Source organism: Dendrobium catenatum, unplaced genomic scaffold (genome assembly GCF_001605985.2).
Source record: "Dendrobium catenatum unplaced genomic scaffold, ASM160598v2 fragScaff_scaffold_718, whole genome shotgun sequence".
NCBI lineage: Eukaryota > Viridiplantae > Streptophyta > Magnoliopsida > Asparagales > Orchidaceae > Dendrobium > Dendrobium catenatum.
The window spans coordinates 156,798-175,048 of record NW_021319180.1 but is presented as its reverse complement, the minus strand read 5'-3'; the positions used below and the strand labels follow the sequence as shown (position 1 = coordinate 175,048).

Sequence of the window (18,251 nt, the reverse complement as noted above, 5' to 3'; positions counted from 1 at the left end):
TCCTCCTTATTCTCTCTATATTTCTCCATCAAACCTCTCAATAAATGTATGGCTTCAATAGTAGACCTACCCGACATGAATCCAAATTGATTTTGAGAAACATTAGTATCACGCTGCAGCCTATGCTCCATAACTCGCAGCCATAACTTTAAAGTACGACACATTAACTTAATTCCTCTATAATTTGCACAATCTTAAGCATCACCTTTATTCTTAAAAATAAGAATTAACACACTCATTCTCCACTCATCTGACATCTTTTGTCTTCAAAACAGTATTAAAAAGTTTAATAAGCCACTCATTTATTAGAATATCATTAGGTCCAACAGCTTTTTGTTACGCGTGAACCGGCCCAGGAGGGGCCGGCTGGACCCGGTTCAGCCCGGGTCTACACCAGGCGGAGGCGGAAAAGCCCAGAGGAGGGGGCGGACAAGGTGGACCCCACTTGGGGCTGATTTAATGAGGTGGGAGGGAAATTTTTGAATGCAAAGGGGTGTTTAGGTAATTTGTAGGAATCCTTTATTGTTAATTAGGAGGATTAGGAGGGAGAGAGGATCATCTTGAATTTGAATGCAATTTGAGATCTAGGGTTTTCTTGCTTGGGCTCTTGGCGTTGCCGGAGAAGATCGGAGAGTTGTTCTTCCTCTCGAATCGAAGAACATTGTATCTTGCTTTTGCTTTGATCATCTACTAGTGGAATATAAGTCCATTGAACGTTTTCTCTCAGTTTTCCTACGATTTTCTACTGTTTTCATACGTTTTGGGCAGAATTCCTGTAGAAAACAGCAACTTTCTTGTTGTTTTCTCCACGTGGAGAGATAGGAATACTTGGATCTAAGTATTTCCTATCACTTTTCCACACTTCATTTTTTAAAGGCCTCTTTAACTTAAGTTTTACTAATACGTCGATAAATATAAAAATCTTTATTTTCATTTAGGGTGCTAAGGTCACTAAAGTCAATCGTATTTTCACATTCATCATTAAAAGTTTAGCGAATTATCTCATCCACCTTTGTTGAATATTATCTTTTAAGAAATGTACTTTTTGATATTCATACTTGAACTAAATCCTTACTATTCCTATCTCTTTGTTTGGCTAATTTATACATGTATTTTTCTCCCTCCTTAGTATCTAAGCTATTATATAAATCATTAAAAGCTAAGATCTTTGCATCACATATTGCTTTCTTAGATTTCTTATGTGCCTATTTATATCTTTTCCAATTATTTGAAATTCTACATCTAAATCAATTTTATGACAAATATTCTTATTTTTTATCTTTTCTTGCACATGTGGATTTCACCACTAATTATTTTTATTATTAGAGGAGTTTTTCCCTTTGATACTCCAAGCACATCTTTTGCAATATTTTTAATATCACTAGCCATTTTATCTTATATAATATTAGCATCCTCATGCACAGACAAAATCTTAAGATCTAAAATCTCTCACAAAAATATTTTTGTTATTATTCTTTAAATGCCTCCATCTAATCCTAGAATATTATTTTACTTTATTTTTTATTTTCTGTCCCTTTACCTTAAAGTCCAAAACTAATAATCAATGTTGGGTACATAAATTTTTACTCGGAATAACTTTACATTCTTTTCAATCTAAACGAGCTAATTTTCTTATAAGAAAATAATCAATCTGAGTTTTACTATATCCATTTTTATAAGTGATGAGATGCTCATCTATTTTCTTAAAAAAATCATAAGCTAAAGAAAAATCTAATATGGTCTCACCACCTTCATTTGTCGTTCCAAACTCATGGCCACCATGAATGCTTTTGAATTCATCCACCTTTCTACTAACATGCCCATTTAATCACCCTCCAATAAAAACTCCTTCAAGAGGTATTTTTTGTATTAATTCTTCTTAGTTATTCCAAAATTTTAATTTTGAACTCATATCCAAACATACTTGAGGAGCATAAACACTTATAATATTAACAATCTTAGCATCAACAACAATTTTTAAAGCTATAATTCTATCTCTAATTCTATTAATTTTTATAACATTGTCCTTCAAACTCTTATCGATAATCGCACCTACATCATTTCTAGTGCGACTCTTACCCAAATACCATAATTTAAATCCTAAACTATCAATCTCCTTAGCCTTCTCTCCAACCCATTTAGTTTCTTGAAAGCACAAAATATTTGTCTTCCTATTAATCATAATTATATATTAATTCAATTAATTTTTTTATAAGAGAATTTATATTCCAAGTTCATATCATAATTTTTGTTTTATGGACTAGCTTTTTTGCCCATATCTGTCCTTGTTGTGGGAACCCTTGCATATTTAACATTGCATCCGGGCAAGGGTGGGTTGCGTGCGGGACTGTGTGAAAATGACTGCTTGCAAATGCGGGCGCAAGAGTGCGGCTGCGGGCTAGGGTGGGACATTGCGAGTGCACGACTGTGCAGGTGCCAGCGAGGGTGTAACCACGAACTGGTGAGGGTGAGGCCGCATCGCCGTGAGCGTGCGCACAATTGCTGGCAGCGGGTGAAAGTGTTAAGAGTGCAACTGCGCGGGTGCGTGAGTTCGGGGCGAGGCTCCATGCGGTGGCGACTAGTGAGGTCGGACGGTGACTTGAGTCAAATCCGAGTCAAATTCATGTTACAGGTTGAGCCGAATCCAACCTGTTTTTTCAAATAGGTCAAAAATTGGAACTTATATATTAAGAAGATATGAGACATATATATTCATTGGAATTCCTTTTATCTCTGAATCTTAATCTATAGCATGGTATGTGTTCCCAAAGCTAAGAGTGAGTGTTAAATTAAATTGGGGTTTCTGTTGACTTGGTTACTTGGGGTGTTCGATTCCCTTGAGTATAATGAATAACAATTTATCTCCCGTATTTTTATTCGAAGTAAAAGGCAACACAATTTTTATTTTTCAATTGAAGAAATAAATGAACTTTTGATAATATTGCCATTTGGCAAGCTGTTGATGGATGTTTAATTATGTGCATATTTCTTCAACTACTCACCTCTCCTTTATATATATATATATATATTCAATTATGTGTCTTTCTTTTTGTTGATTTTATACAACAATATATGATTTTTTTTTAATTTTAAATATATATTTAATATTAGAATTTTAAAATAATAATAAATATTTATTTATTTTAATCGTGTATTAACCTGCTCGTCAAATCTTCATCATTCGCATGTGTTGAATTCTTCCTCGTTCGATGCATATAAAATTTTAATTTTAATTTTTATTGATAAAAAATCTCTACCAATATGGAAAGTCTATTTAAGTTTTTTAGATGTTCTGAATGCATCGACATTGTTTTTTTTGCAAACTGGCATCGTCCAGGTAATTTCGACTTTTTGTCAACGTGCTTTGGACAGCTTTTGCCTGGGTCCATAAATTTTCATTTGTCGCTTTACCATGTTTGCTCGAGTTGACTTGAAATTTCAAACAAGTTATAGAGGTCAACATGGATATTTAAGAAAGAATGAATATGATCATTGCAATTCTTATTTGTGTTATCTCTGTTTTAATGATTGGTTTTCTGCGTGTTTCTGATGAAAATAAGTCATAGCATCTAAAGGTATAATACCTTTGGAAGCCCTTGTGGGAAAGTAATAGAAGAAGCATAATGCATTTGCTCTTTTCAATCTTCAGTGCCACTACGCATTTGAGGCTTAATTTATTTTTGTAATTTGGTTGTCTGATATTTTTCTTGATTTTGACATTAGATTCTGAAATAATTGAAGGGCCATCAAGAATATCACTTAGTTGTCCAATAAGGTATGCTGAGTATTTCCTTTACATATTTCTTGCTGCATCTTCTTAAACATGCAAATTAATGCGAGGCATTCTAGACTTTGGCATTATTGTCTATTACTTCCTATTTAAAAGTCGTTAGATGTGATACATGTAAATTACTGAGAGATATTCTGGCGCTTAGCATTGTGATTTTTATTCCTAGTAATGTTGAATCGGGCTGTGATCCCAATAATTTATCTTTTTTTCCTGGTTTAGTTATTAATTTGCATCCTAAAAGTGAAAAAACGGGAATGTTAATATGGATATATAGTAATATAAGGCAGTATAGCTTGAAGAATAAATATATTGCAAGGACTTGGGGAGCATCTATTGAAGATGAGGAAGTAAAAAATAAATTCAGGTCATTTGGATATGTACAAAAATGATAGAAAATGTGCTCATAAGACGAGTGGATAAAATTACTGCTAAAAGATTAGGTAGAAAAATCTGTAGATAGTAGATAGAGTAACTTTGATAGAACTAGTAGTACCAAAAGATTTGTATTGTTTTGGTTTAAATGCTAACAGAAAACTCTGCCCACCTTAAAAAATCTTGCAACATGATTTATCCTTGAGAAATGAAAATCATACAACTTAACAATCTATGGCATCTTGAGCCAGCTATGCACAGTGGCATACTTCTGGTTCAATCTCTTTAGTCGGAATATTGGTTGCACAAGTACCACTGATTTAGCTTGGGATATTTTTGAACATGTTGGTTAGCCACTGTGAAAAGAACTGTCAATCCTTTAAGTTCATTTGGAGTTTATCAAAAATTTCAGTAAAAAGTAAAACTTGATGCTGCTATAATTCTAGTGGCTTTAAAAAAAATTTCAATTTTCAAGGATTGTTGGCTAGTAAGAATTCATTGATTAGATTGTGAAGTTGTTTGATTTTCATATTTTCTTTTGGCATGGTGGGTGGGTGGTGCTTGGCTTTAGCACCTTTCTCACAGTTGTTGAAGCTTTCAGTTGGCCTGACAGGCTCCTCGTAAAACTGGAATAGTTTGAGAAGTATGGGTTAGCACATTAGCATTATATACTTAGTTCCATACTGTAGTATGGGTTGGAATTAAAGCTATACTTGATGCAGTTACATACTATAATTTAGATTTTTTTATATCACCTTTGTTTAGTAACCTGCTTAATCTTTTGATTTGGGCATTATGATATCATTACATTGTACGTGTGCAGTTTCAAACGAATGAAAACTCCAGTTAAAGGTCACCTTTGCAAGCACCACCAGGTAAAATTTTTAATGAATCTCATTTAGTTTTTTTCCGACAGAATCAAAAGCTGTATGACACCATGTTGTATTTTCAGTGTTTTGATTATGAAAACTTCTTGGAAATGAACTCAAGGAAGCCAAAATGGCGTTGTCCTCATTGTAACCAGCCTGTCTGCATGATTGACCTGCGTGTTGATCGAAATATGGTTAAGGTAAGTGATAAACTTGACTAGTGCGGAATGTGCGTTTCAAAATAACTAAGCGTTTCTTTGTTACAGATATTAGAGGAAGTGGGAGAAGATGTTACTGAAGTTGTTATTCATGCTGATGGGTCATGGAATGTAGTTGCTGAACAAGGGAGATGTTCTGATGAATTGTACGATGGAACCCAAGTTCATGATCATGCTGACAGCATGGAGTGTGAAACAACTAAGTCTAAAATTTCAATGGCAGATCTGGTGGACCTAACGATGGAAGAAGATGACAATTATGATACAACACAGGCAACAATAAGACGAGAGGCATCCTTGGATGGTTGTGCAAGCCAAAGTTGTGACCATATCTTGGAAATTGAAGACAGGAAACCTTTGATTGATTTTGGATGTATTCCAGTGCCTCAGCTTCTTCCCAATCCAGCACTTGCCAACCAAGCATCCAATCCTCCTCAGGTACCAGTGTTTCAGATAGGAGACAGGGTTCAACAAGCATTCATGCCATCCTATGCCACTAATGGATCTATGGCTTCTGTTGGATCTCCTCACATGGGAAGTTCACAATCACTTCCACCAAATGTGTTGGGTAATCTTGTTCATTCAGATGCTTTTTCTCCTCTACTTGATCAAACCCCATTAGCAGTCCATGCTCTTCCAGTTGCCAATAATTTAACCGAGAGGATAATTGGAAGGCCACCCAGAAATGCAGATAGAGCCCCTGTTGCAGTTCAGGCTCTTCCCGTGCCACAACAAACGCACAACACATCTCGAAGATTACATGCTAATTTACCTGATAATCAATTAGCCTCTAAAAATTTATCTCCTAGGCAATATCAGACAGTTAATGTATCAAACCACCTGGAGAACTTCAGTGGAGGAATAGGTAACATGGACATGCAACAAGGCATAAGAACTGCAGATACATCTGCAATGCAGGTCTTACTTTTGAACCATGATAATAATTTATCTTACAATGCAACTTTTACTTTTTTATGTTTTGATTTAGTACTTTTTTTTACGCTTTCACTTCTCATAAGACATTTAAACTTTGGTATTCGGGTAGGAGTCGTACTAGAAATGGTATAGGTGTTATTATAGATAAGAGTTTAAAGGATAATAATATAAAAATTAATAGGATTGGAGATAAAATTATAGCTTTAAAGATTGTTGTTGATAATAAGATTGTTAATATTATAAGTGTTTATGCTCCTCAAGTAGGTTTGGATATGAATTCTAAATTAAATTTTTGGAATGACTTAGAAGAATTAATACAAAATATACCTCTTAAAGAAAGAGTTTTTATTGGAGGAGATTTTAAATGAACATGTTGGTAGAGAGGAAGATGATTTTAAAAGCATTCATGGTGGCCATGGATTTGGAACGACGAATGAAGGTGTCAAGACCATATTGGATTTTTGTTTAGCTTATGATTTTTTAATTGCTAATACCTTATTTAAGAAAAGAAATGAGCATCTCATCACTTATAAAAATGGATATAATACAACCCAGATTGACTATTTTCTTATTAGAAAATTAAATCGTTTAAATTGCAAAGATTGTAAAGTTATTCCAAGTGAAAATTTATGTACCCAACATCGATTATTAGTTTTGGACTTTAAGATAAAGGGGCATAAAATAAAAAATAAAGTAAAACAATTTTCTAGGATTAGATGGGGGCATTTAAAGAATATTAACAAAAATATTTTTGGAAATAAGAATTTAGATCTTAAGATTTTGTCTGTGCATGAGGATGCTAATATTATGTGGGAAAAAGTGGCTAGTGATATTAAGAATATTGCAAAAGATGTCCTTGGAGTATCAAAGGGAAAAGCTCCCAATAGTAAAAATAGTTGGTGGTGGAATCCTAATGTGCAAGAAAAAATTAAAAATAAGAAGCTTTGTTATAAAAATTGGTTTAATTTTAAAAATTCTGATAATTGAGAAATATATAAAATGGCTCGTAAGGATGCTAAGAAAGTAATATGCGATGCAAAGGCATTAGCTTTTAGTGATTTATATAATAGATTAGATACTAAAGAGGGAGAAAGATATATGTATAAGTTAGCCAAACAAAGAGATAGGAGTAGTAAGGATTTAGTTCAAGTGAAGTGTATTAAAGATGAGCTATTACTTGTGTTCAATCACAAGGTGGATTGACCAAGTATTTTCCTATTTCGGTTGGGTTACATCAAGGATCAGCCTTAAGCCCATATCTTTTTGCTTTAGTCTTGGATGTTCTCACTAGACATTTGCAAGAGGATGTACCTTGGTGTATGCTTTTTGCTGATGATATTCTTCTTGTTGATAAGACTAGAGAGGGAGTTGAAGGTAAACTTGAATTATGGAGGTCAACCTTAGAGTCTAAAGGTTTTCGCTTGAGTAGATCTAAAACGGAATATATGGAGTGTAATTTTAGTAGTAATAGACCTAGTGAGGGGATTGTGATTTTGGGCGATCAAGTCATTAATAAGAGTATACGTTTTAGATATCTTGGATCTATTTTTAGAGTGATGGTGAAATAGATGGGGATATTATCAGCAGAATTCAAGTTGGATGGTTGAAGTGGAGGAATGCATCGGGCTTGTTATGTGATAGAAATGTACCCCTCAAACTTAAGGGAAAATTCTATAAGATGGTAGTGAGGCCTGCAATGCTTTATGGTGCCGAATGTTGGCCTTTGAAAGAGAAGCATAATACTAAGTTAAGTGTGGCAGAGATGAGGATGCTCAGGTGGATGAGTGGCTTTACCCTTAGAGATAGGATACGAAATGAGCATATACGTGAAAAGGTTGTAGTAGCTCCAGTAGAAGATAAGATTAGAGAAAGTCGCCTTAGATGGTTTGGTCACATAAAACGGCGGCCTTGCGATGACCCGGTTAGGAGAGTAGAGGTATTAGATTTGACTTATGTTAAGAAAGGTAGGGGTAGACCTAAAAAGACTTGGTTAGAAAATATTAGGAATGACCTTTCTTTATTAGATTTAAACGAAAATTTGACTTTTAATAGGACACAATGGAGAAAAAGGATTCATGTAGCCGACCCCACGTAGTGGGATAAAGGCTTGATGTTGTTGTTGTTGTTGTTGTTGTTGTTTCACTTCTCATAAGTATCATTTCTGAGTGAGTTTTACCTTTCTGTCCTTTGGTGAGCTGAAGTGCATCTAAAATTTAACCGTTATTTTTAATATTTTGCAAGATGTGGTGTACGGTATGTTAAATTTCAAAAGGATTCTCAAAGTGTTGCTAAAGGCTAATTATCCCAACCCTTTAGTTAAATAAATGTGTTAACAAAGAACATAAGTTAAAGCTTATGCCTTCCCGGCAAAAGAATTGCCAAATGCATCTGCATAAAATAAAAAGCATGTAGTGAGGGTAATGTCACCTTTGGAAGAGCTTTCTCTCCCAAAAACCCATCTCTCCATTTGAGAGGTGCACAGTGTTTTGCTTTTATTACCTTATCTATCGCTTAAATATATCACTTAAGAAGCATTTATTAAAATTACAATGAACTACAGTTCAGCCAAATGGATTTTGGCGACTCTTCAGTTACTATCATAGCAGCCACTTATCAGATCTTGTATTAACGGGAGTTTTATACATCGGTTACATATTATTATAATTTTCACATTTGATAAAGTTGACATTCTACTTCCAGGAGTCGTTTTAAATTTTCAATCACTCATTTTCCTATTATTTTGCTTGTCATCATTACATGCCAAACTTAATATGTTATCAAACAACATTTACCTTCCTTCACTCAGAATTGGGTGTTCAGCCAAATGAATTTTGGCTCCTGGTTGCAGATCCTATTGATCACTTCGTATGAACCTGACCGTGTATGCTGGCCCGATAATGGTTTTAAATTCTACCTATATTGTTTGATTTAATGCGTCTTGTGATTTGACCTTTTTTGGGATTTCTGTTATGCTAGAACTAAAATTTTCCCTTTTTGCTTTGGGTGTAGGATCATATTCTGAATGAAGCGGTGCTGCAGCAAGGGATTGGGCTACCATCACCTAGAACATTAAACAGTAGATCACCTTTTAGTCATCGGAGGGGACCAAGCGATGTCGATACATTTCGATCTTCGCTTCAACCTTCACCCTTCTCTCGAAATTCTCTCCAAACACCGCCGGGCTTCAGGTCACCTCAATCCATGAGCCAAGCCATGAATCTTCCGTCGCAATCGCCTAGTCTTCCGTCTGCGGTTCGGCAAGCATCTCATAATACAATTGGCCTTGCAGCTAGTAACTTTGGGAATCAGCGAAACCACCTTACTCAAGCTTCTCTGCCACCAGAGTCTTTGAGATCACTGTCCACATCCACAGCCAATTTAATGCAAGCTCGGGATAACTCGAGAGTGGCCGGTACAGATCGATGGAGGAGCTTGACGACAGGGGGAATGCCTTCCCCACTTTCAAGGTCAGAGGGGATTCCAGAGCTTCCACATGAGCAAAATTGGAGGCCAACTGGTAGAATGAGGGGCAGCTTAACTGGTAGTGATTATTCTGCTGTCATTAGTAACTATATGCCCCCTTTGAACCAGTCAGGCACAGCTAGGCCTTCAACTGTTCCCTCTTCCTCTGATCAAGTTTCAGCATTAATTGCCAACAATCTCATGGCTCGTGGAGCAGTGAACCATCAAACTAGCTCTAGTCAGGATAATGTTGGCTCTCAACTAGGAGATGCAAGGATTTAACATGCTGAGATACTGGAGATCCATATTTAAAATGTATGTTCTCACCTGTAGATTCATCAATCATTGTGCATATTACATGTAATCCTTGTGATGGGGATATTAGAGCATGGAGGGTTTATCATTGTAGAGGTCGGAGAACTACTGTCTTGATTGAGTCTTTATATTTTTTTTTGTTTTCACGTGTTGTAGGAGACTTATGTGATGTTATTTATTTTATTACAGTTTTACCCTCACTTGAGGGAGCTTTTGTTTAGTTTGGCCAAGGGCCTTCTAGTCTTTTATTTCTTTCATGTTTCTGGTGCCTATGCATATGGCCCATTGTTTTCTTGTAGGGATGATGAATATTTGATATAAAATTTATGGTTATATGTTTCATCTTTTCTAGATGAGTTGAGTTTGTGTGTGAAGTCCTTTTAGAGAAAGACAAAGAAATACCTAATAGCTTGTTAGCTCTTGGTTGATATCATCTCCCTATCCATCTCTTCTTCTCCTTCCCTAGCTGTCCAATAATCCCCACCACTGTAGCAACCTGCTGCCCTCAATCCACCACCTCCTCTCTTCCTTTCATTCTACCCGTCTCCATCTCCCCAAAACCCTAGATCCTTGGGCTTCCCAATCTTGTAATTAATTCACATTAATTGAACATTTGTCTCAATTAATTGTAACCTTTGGGAACCCACAACAGCTTTAACTTTTCTCTCTTCCCAAAGCAACCATTTTAACTCATGTTAATTAGTCTAAATTGATTCACCTATTTTTAATGTTTAGCTTTTATTTGTTATTTTCTTGTTATCACATTATCTAATAGTTCAAATTTTCTTATTGTTCTTAATGTTTTATGAAGTTTATTTTGTTGTCTTTGATGTTATCTTAATCTTCATACAATTTCTGCATGCCATGTCAATTAGTTACAAGAAGTAGGCTCAAGACCTCAAACTTAGTTTAGGAAATTGTATGTTTAAGTGCTGCCCCCTTAAACTACAACAATCCTACCTCTCCAAAATTGATTTTAGGAGGGTGTTTCCCATTGTTTGCTTGTTGTCCACCAAAACCTACATCATATAGCAAGCCTTAGGTGTGTTATCCCATTAGTCTAAGTGTTTTTCTTTACACCCTAGTAGCCCTAAGTGTCACATAGTGTTTTCCCCATGGACCCGGAACAAATTCAGCGGACCTTAAACGTTTTAGTTGGTAAAATTGGCGCCCTAACTCAGGTTTTTAGGGAAGAACAAGCCGATGCGATCGAATTCCATCGCCTAAGTACGGAAAGGCTTGACAATCTGGATAGGGCAAGAAGTATGCCTTCACTTTACACCCCGTCTAAAATTCCTTCAATGGTTGGTGATGACTTGAACCCCAATGATTGATACTCCCTTGTTCCCCCTCATCCACAATAACCTAGGTATGACCAAAACCCCCATCCTGGTCATAACCATATTTTCAGCCAGGGAGTGCCCCCGACACATGGTGAACACCCATGTGGACAACACCTTGCCCCTGTTGGTTGGCCATACCATGAGCATCTCCATGGTATGATCCCATGCATCATCCTGATGCTCCTTTGCTGAAAAACATTAGGGTTTGTTCCCCAGATCTTTCTAGATTGAATCAAGGGTATGGATAGTTTTTCCAAGTAGTATAATATTTCTAATGAGCGAAAAGTTAGATTTGCTGAAATGAAGCTTGTTGGTAGAGCTAGTCAATATTGAACTAATTTAGAGAATTTTAGAGAATCTCGAGGTGAATATCTTGTCACTGATTGTAGAACTATGAAGTGGGAACTAAGGCAGAAATACCTCCCACCATCATACTTGCCAAGACTATTGGATAGGAGGAACAAGTTAACCCAGGGTAGCAAATCTATAAAAGACTATCTCAGCATTTGATGATTATATGATACGATGTAGTGGAGAGACCACCACTACTCATGCATAGATCCTATCCATGTTTTGTGCAGGGTTGTGTGAAGATATCTGCAACGAATTATTTGTTAGGAATATTACCACCTTAGAGAGTGCCTATAGTATAGTCTTGGATATGGAAGAATCTAGACCACACCACACCATTTGTCACAATGAGTCTAAACCCCCCTTTAGACCTCCTATTGAATCGACCCCACATGTTTCTTCTTCTGGGTCGACTCCAAGCTATCCCAGCCGACCCCCTTCTAACACACCCCAAACTCGGCTTGATCTGAAGGGAAAGTCTCCCATGGTGGATTCACCTAAATCCCACTCCGGGACTAAGTGCTTCAGGTGCCATGGGTATGACCACATCACTGCCCAGTGCTCTCGCCCTTATAAGTTGCACATTATTGAAGAGGTATCTGAGGAAGACCTTGAGCTTGAGGCTGACCTCACTTACATGTAGATCCTAATAGTGAGTTCTTTGAGGATGATGAGGATGATATAGTGGTCATCCATTGCATCTAGAGATTTGATCCATCTCCCATCTGTGTGGTGAGATGTGCTCTGTCACACCCACGATCTGTTGATGACTGCATAGGACTTCCATTTTTCACACCTACACCAAACTGAAAGATAAAAATTGGAAAGTCATCATCGATGGTGGCAATTGCATTAATGTTGTCTCCTTTAGCTTGGTGACCCGCCTTACATTGTCTGTTGTTCCCCACCCCAATCCATATAATGTAGCTTGGGTCAACTCCACTGCTTTGGAGGTGAAGGAATGAAGCCTCATACCCATCTCCTTTTCTGATTATAAGGAAAATATTTGGTGTGATATCCTTATTATGGATGTGAGTCAAGTTATCTTTGGCCGCCCATGGCTTTTTGATAACGATATACACATTTTTTGTCGTTCAAACATCTTTGTGTTTGAACATGTTGGCAAGAAGATCAAGCTCTTGCCTAGTCAGCCAAAGTCTAAGGATGAACCTAAATCCAACCCTGTGAAACCTAGTAAAGGGCTCAACCTTGTATCTGCCAAGATTATTGGTTCATGTGTGGCCCAATGCGCACTCCTTTATGCCTTAGTGGGTGAACATGTGAAAAATTGGGATTCTAAATTGCATATAGCTGAGTTTTCCTATAATAATTTCGTGAATCGTACTATGGGTCTGAATCCAACTTAGATAGTCTATGGTTTCAAACCTAGGCAGCCTATAGATTTGATTCCCATAAGTCCTAGGTCTAGAGTTAATGAGTCTGCATCATCATTTACGTCCTATTTGCATGATTTGCATAAAGAGATGTTAACTAGTATAAATCAAAGAAATGTAACTTATAAACTTCAGACATATATTATGAAGCTATTCATAACTTTTGAAGTAAGTGATTATGTGATGGTTTGGATTCATCCGTAACGGTTCCTGAAAGGGGCTATTAAGAAACTACATACTAAGAATGCTGTATTTTTTAGAGTGGTGAAGAAAATTAATGAAAAGGCTTATATGGTGGATATTCCTTCAGATTTTGGCATAAGTCCATTTAATATAGAGGATCTAGTATGGGGGACTTGATTTTAACCCACCCAATCCATTTGCTGAGCCTTGTGTGAACCCACTTAGTGAGCATCCTTGCTTACCTCCACTACCAAATTTACCCAATTCACCCCAAGCGGATAAAATTGATATCATTTTGAATGATGAAAATATTTCTACTAAGGATGGAGAAAGAAGAAGATATTTGGTTAGGTGGAAGGATAAGCCGGAGATCAAAGATACATAGCTTGAGCGTGAGGAGTTGCAGAGGATCGACCCGAATTTATTGGAGCGGTATGAGAGTTCACATGAAACTGACTCGAGAGGGTTGAGTTTTTTCCCACCCTGAAAGAATGATGAGGAAATCAGAGCTTGAAGGGTTTATCACTGTAGAGATCAGAGATCTCTGCCTTGATTGAGTCTTTATATTTTTTAGTCTTCATGTGTTGTAGGAGACTTATGTGATGTTATTTATTTTATTACTGTTTTACCCTCACTTGAGGGAGCTTCTGTGTTGTTTGGCCAAGGGCCTTCTAGTCTTTTATTTCTTTCATGTTTTTGGTGCCTATATATATGGCCTCTGATGCACCGACACTTCATTTTAAGAGGGCATGCAGTGTCGGACACGGACACGCGTCAGACACGACGAGGACACATGTCAGACACATCATTAGTGTGTCTCATTTAAAAAAAATTAAACCGGACACATGTGTCGGACACACGTGTCCGGCTATTGTATAAATAAATAAATAAATAAATAAAAACTTTAATCCTGTTATTTCATATTAGCTGGTTCACGCCCGAGTCTTCACTTCGCCTTAATCCTGTATTCCTATTCGTATTCGTGGTCTTCCCGAGTGATTGAGGCGAGCAGCGATCGGCTAGAGATCGCACCCTTGGTCTTCCCTTTCGGTCGTAAGCAACAAGCCATCCTCCTCAGTTTCTGCATGAAGTTAAGGGAAGCCGACGCCAAGCCACAGAAAAATTTTCAAACCTGTAAGTTGATTTCACCATTTTTTCTCAATTTGTCATTTATCTTCATTTATCAATGATTCTATAGATTTGTGATTAGAAGAGCATTTTTTTTAATTATCTTATTTGTTTTGTATTTAAATTACTCGTATAATAAAATTTTGTTTATTTAATGCATTTTTGTTGCGCTTTTACTGTGCTTTTGATGCACATTTACTGTGCTTTTGATGTGCTTTCACTGCGCTTTTGCTGTGATTTCACTACACTTTCACTGCGCTTTTACTGCGCGACCTAATCGGGTAGGTCGAACCCTGCTAGGGGGCAGGACCCCTTTGGACCCCCGGCATAGCTACAAATTTTTAATTGTTTTAGAATATGCCACCCAATTTTATTAAGCCTTTATTACTTTTACTTCACTAGTGAATTTAAAAGCAAAATGAGCACTAGTGCTGGTGGGAGTGGTCAAAATAGCCATATGTAGAAACTGATAAGTCATTATAGATTCATGTTATAAAATTAGGAAAAATTTTTGAAAGAGGAGGGAATTTATCATTCAAATGCAATTATTGTGGTGACACCTACAAAAGATCTTATTCTAGGGTGAAAACACATCTACTTAAGATTTCTGGTTATGAAATTAAAATGTGTCATAAGATTACTATATCACAGTTGATTGAATTGAACAGACAAGTTGATGAAGCTGAATCTAGCATCAAAAGGGCACTTCTTAAAGAGATATCTTTGTCATCTACCCATGGTTCATCCCATACTTCTTCCTCATCTGTTAGAGTTGATCATTCATTATCATATAGAAATGAATGATTTTATTCAAAGAAAAGAAAAGGAGTTGCCATTAGTGCTTTAGAGAAGGCGTTTAACATACAACAGCGAGAGGAATTGGATGGTGAAATTGTAAGGATATTTTTTTCAATTAGACTTCCTTTCAACCTTACAAGAAATTATCATTATAAAAATGCATTCACTTTTGCATGTAATAACAACCTTGCAAGCCATGTTCCATCTGGCTATAATGCATTAAGATCAAAATTATTGAAAAAGGAAAGAGCACATATTGAAACATTATTTGAACCAACAAAATGTGTGTGTAATGAAAAAGGAGTCACTTTAATGTGTGATGGTTGGACTAATCCTCAAAGAAGACCACTCATTAATTTCATAGTTGTTACAGAGAATTGTCCAATATTATATTAAAGCTGTGAATTGTTAAGGATAAATATTTTATTGCTAATTTGATTAAAGAGGTGATAGTCATTATTAGGCCTTCAAATGTTGTGCAGGTTATAACAGATAATGCACCAGTGTGTAGAGCTACAGGATTGTTGGTGGAGCAAACTTATCCTCATATATTCTTGACTCCATGTGTTGTGCATACTTTAAATATTGCTCTAAAAAATATTTGTGCATCAAAGAATACAGAGGCAGATGAAATCATCTATGCTGAATGTCATTGGGTAATAATGGTTGCAGATGATACTGTTTTGATCATAAATTTTATTATGAACAACTCAATGAGACTTTCAATATTTAATGATTTCTCACATTTGAAAATGTTAGTTGTTGCTAAAATTTATTTTGCCTCTGTAATAATCATGTTAAGAAGATTCAAACAAACAAAAAATGTTCTTCAATCTATGGTGATTAGTGAGAAGTGGTCTTGCTATCAAAAAGATGATATTGGGAAAGCAAGATATGTGAAAGAAAAGAGCTTAGATGATTTTTGGTGGGATGATATAGATTACATTTTAGCTTTCACTGATCCGATTTATGACATGTTGAGAGAGACTGACATAGATAAATCATGCCTATATTTAATTTATGAGATGTGGGATTCTATGTTAACAAAAATGAAAGAAATTATATACATACATGAAAGAAAGTCACATAATAAAGATTCAAGTTTTTGAAACATTGTCTATATTGTTGTTGAGAATAGGTGGACCAAAAATAACACACATCTGTATTATTTGGCTCATTCATTAAATCCAAGGTACATTTGTATTTATCTTTTTAATTAATTTTAAATTTCTTGGTAAATGAATCATAATTTTATATACTTTATATTATTTGAAGGTTGTTAAGTAAAGAATTACTTTAAGAAGACCCTCAACGTGTCTCACCACAAAAAGATTTAGAAGTGTCAAATATGACAAAGATATGTTTGAAATGATATTTCCCAAATGAGGAGGAGAGAAGAAAAATTAATATATAACTTTCAAAGTTCTTTGGATATTTAGAGAATTTTGGTAATCAAGAATCTTTAATTGATAGATGGAGGATGAATTCAAAAATATGGTGGTTAATTCATGGAGCTTCAACACCCATTCTTCAAACCATAGTAATAAAACTTCTTGGTCAAGTATCATCCTCTTCTTGTTGTGAGAGAAATTGAAGCACGTGCTCATTTATTCAATCAATGAAGAGGAATAAAATAAGTCTACAATGGGTTGAAGATTTAGTTTATGTGCATATAAATCTTCATATTCTATCAAGAAAAACTCCACTTTATATGATAGTGATAACAAGATGTGGGATGTTGCTGGAGATGGGTTCGAGTGCTTTGATGATATAAGATTATTGGAGGTTGCAAATCTTTCTCTAGATGAACCAAAATTGGAAGCAATGATATTCAATAATGATAATATTGAAGGTCAAATACCAACCTCTGAATCTAATTCTATCATTCCCTCTATTGAGTAGTTGGACATTTATGTTGTACTAAATGATTTTTTAGTTATATTTTTGTGATTGTAGTAGACATTTTGTACTAAACATCTATATGTTATAAGCTAAACAAATTATCATGACTTTGATTTATTATATCTTGCCACCCTTATCCTATATTTTTTAAAAATGTCATGTCCCGTGTCTGTGTCGTGTCCGTGTCGTCGTGTATGTGCCGGTGCATCATAGTATTTGGCCCATTATTTTCTTGTAGGGATGATGAATATTTGATATATGTTTTCTCTTCTCTTGATGAGTTGAGTTTGTGTGTGAAGTCTTTTGGAGAAAGGCAAAGAAATACCTAACAGCTTGTGAGCTCTTGGTTGATATCATCTCCCTCTCTATCTCTTCTTCTCCTTCCCTAGCCATCCAATAATCCCCACCACTGCAGCAACCTGCTGCCCTAAACCCACCACCTCCTCTCTTCCTTCCATTCTACTCGTCTCCACCTTCTCCCTAACACCCTAGACCCTTGGGCTTCCCAATCTTATAATTAATTCACATTAATTAAGCATTTGTCTCAATTAATTGTGACATTTGGGAACCTGCAACAGCTTTTAACTTTTCTCTCTTTCCAAAGCAACCACTTTAACTTTTTCTTTTCCCAGCTAACTAGTTCCCTTCCCAAGCAAGCTACATTTAATTCTCTCTCTTCCCAAAGAAACTGTGACATCTCAGGCGTCTATAGTGAAAGGATTCATCGACAGTCTTGATCAACCATCACTTCCTGCTCGCTTGCTCAGACCTGAAATTGTTAACCACATATAATGAGCTTCAAAAACCCCAGCAGGTCACCAAAAACCTACAACTGAAATCAAAGCACGATACGAAAGCAATATGCATGTCAATCAGTCAATCAATAACAGTCACTTGCACATGATCATTGAATCTATGCCGATACAAAAATCAGAAATCAATGCATAACAGAAATCAATAATCAATACATAAACAATAGAATCCAAAATCATCAGTGATAGAATCAGTGAATAGTAGAAAATCCCATAAAGCTCAATGAACCAGTACGTGAGTTAAATCTCTACAGTAGTCGTCTTATCTATAACATCAATCTAATCAATATAGTAGAATCGTATCAAAACATACACTTGCAAATTTCAATTATTCAAGATCACTTGTTCAATAAATCATATGCAATCCAGTAATCTATA

At 35.9% G+C, this 18,251-nt stretch overlaps 1 protein-coding gene across 1 annotated transcript in view; it reads left to right on the top strand.

Moving 5' to 3' along the window:
- Positions 1 to 10,304, top strand: part of LOC110095912 (E4 SUMO-protein ligase PIAL2) — an 82,513-nt gene extending 72,209 nt beyond the window's left edge. Inside the window, exons 12-16 of the mRNA XM_020821630.2 lie at positions 3,724 to 3,775; positions 4,986 to 5,037; positions 5,115 to 5,231; positions 5,298 to 6,167; positions 9,195 to 10,304. Of these exons, the coding sequence (XP_020677289.1) occupies positions 3,724 to 3,775; positions 4,986 to 5,037; positions 5,115 to 5,231; positions 5,298 to 6,167; positions 9,195 to 9,929 (1,826 nt within the window). The 3' untranslated portion in view covers positions 9,930 to 10,304. The remainder of the gene's footprint in view (positions 1 to 3,723; positions 3,776 to 4,985; positions 5,038 to 5,114; positions 5,232 to 5,297; positions 6,168 to 9,194) is intronic.
- The last annotated feature ends 7,947 nt before the right edge of the window (positions 10,305 to 18,251 follow it).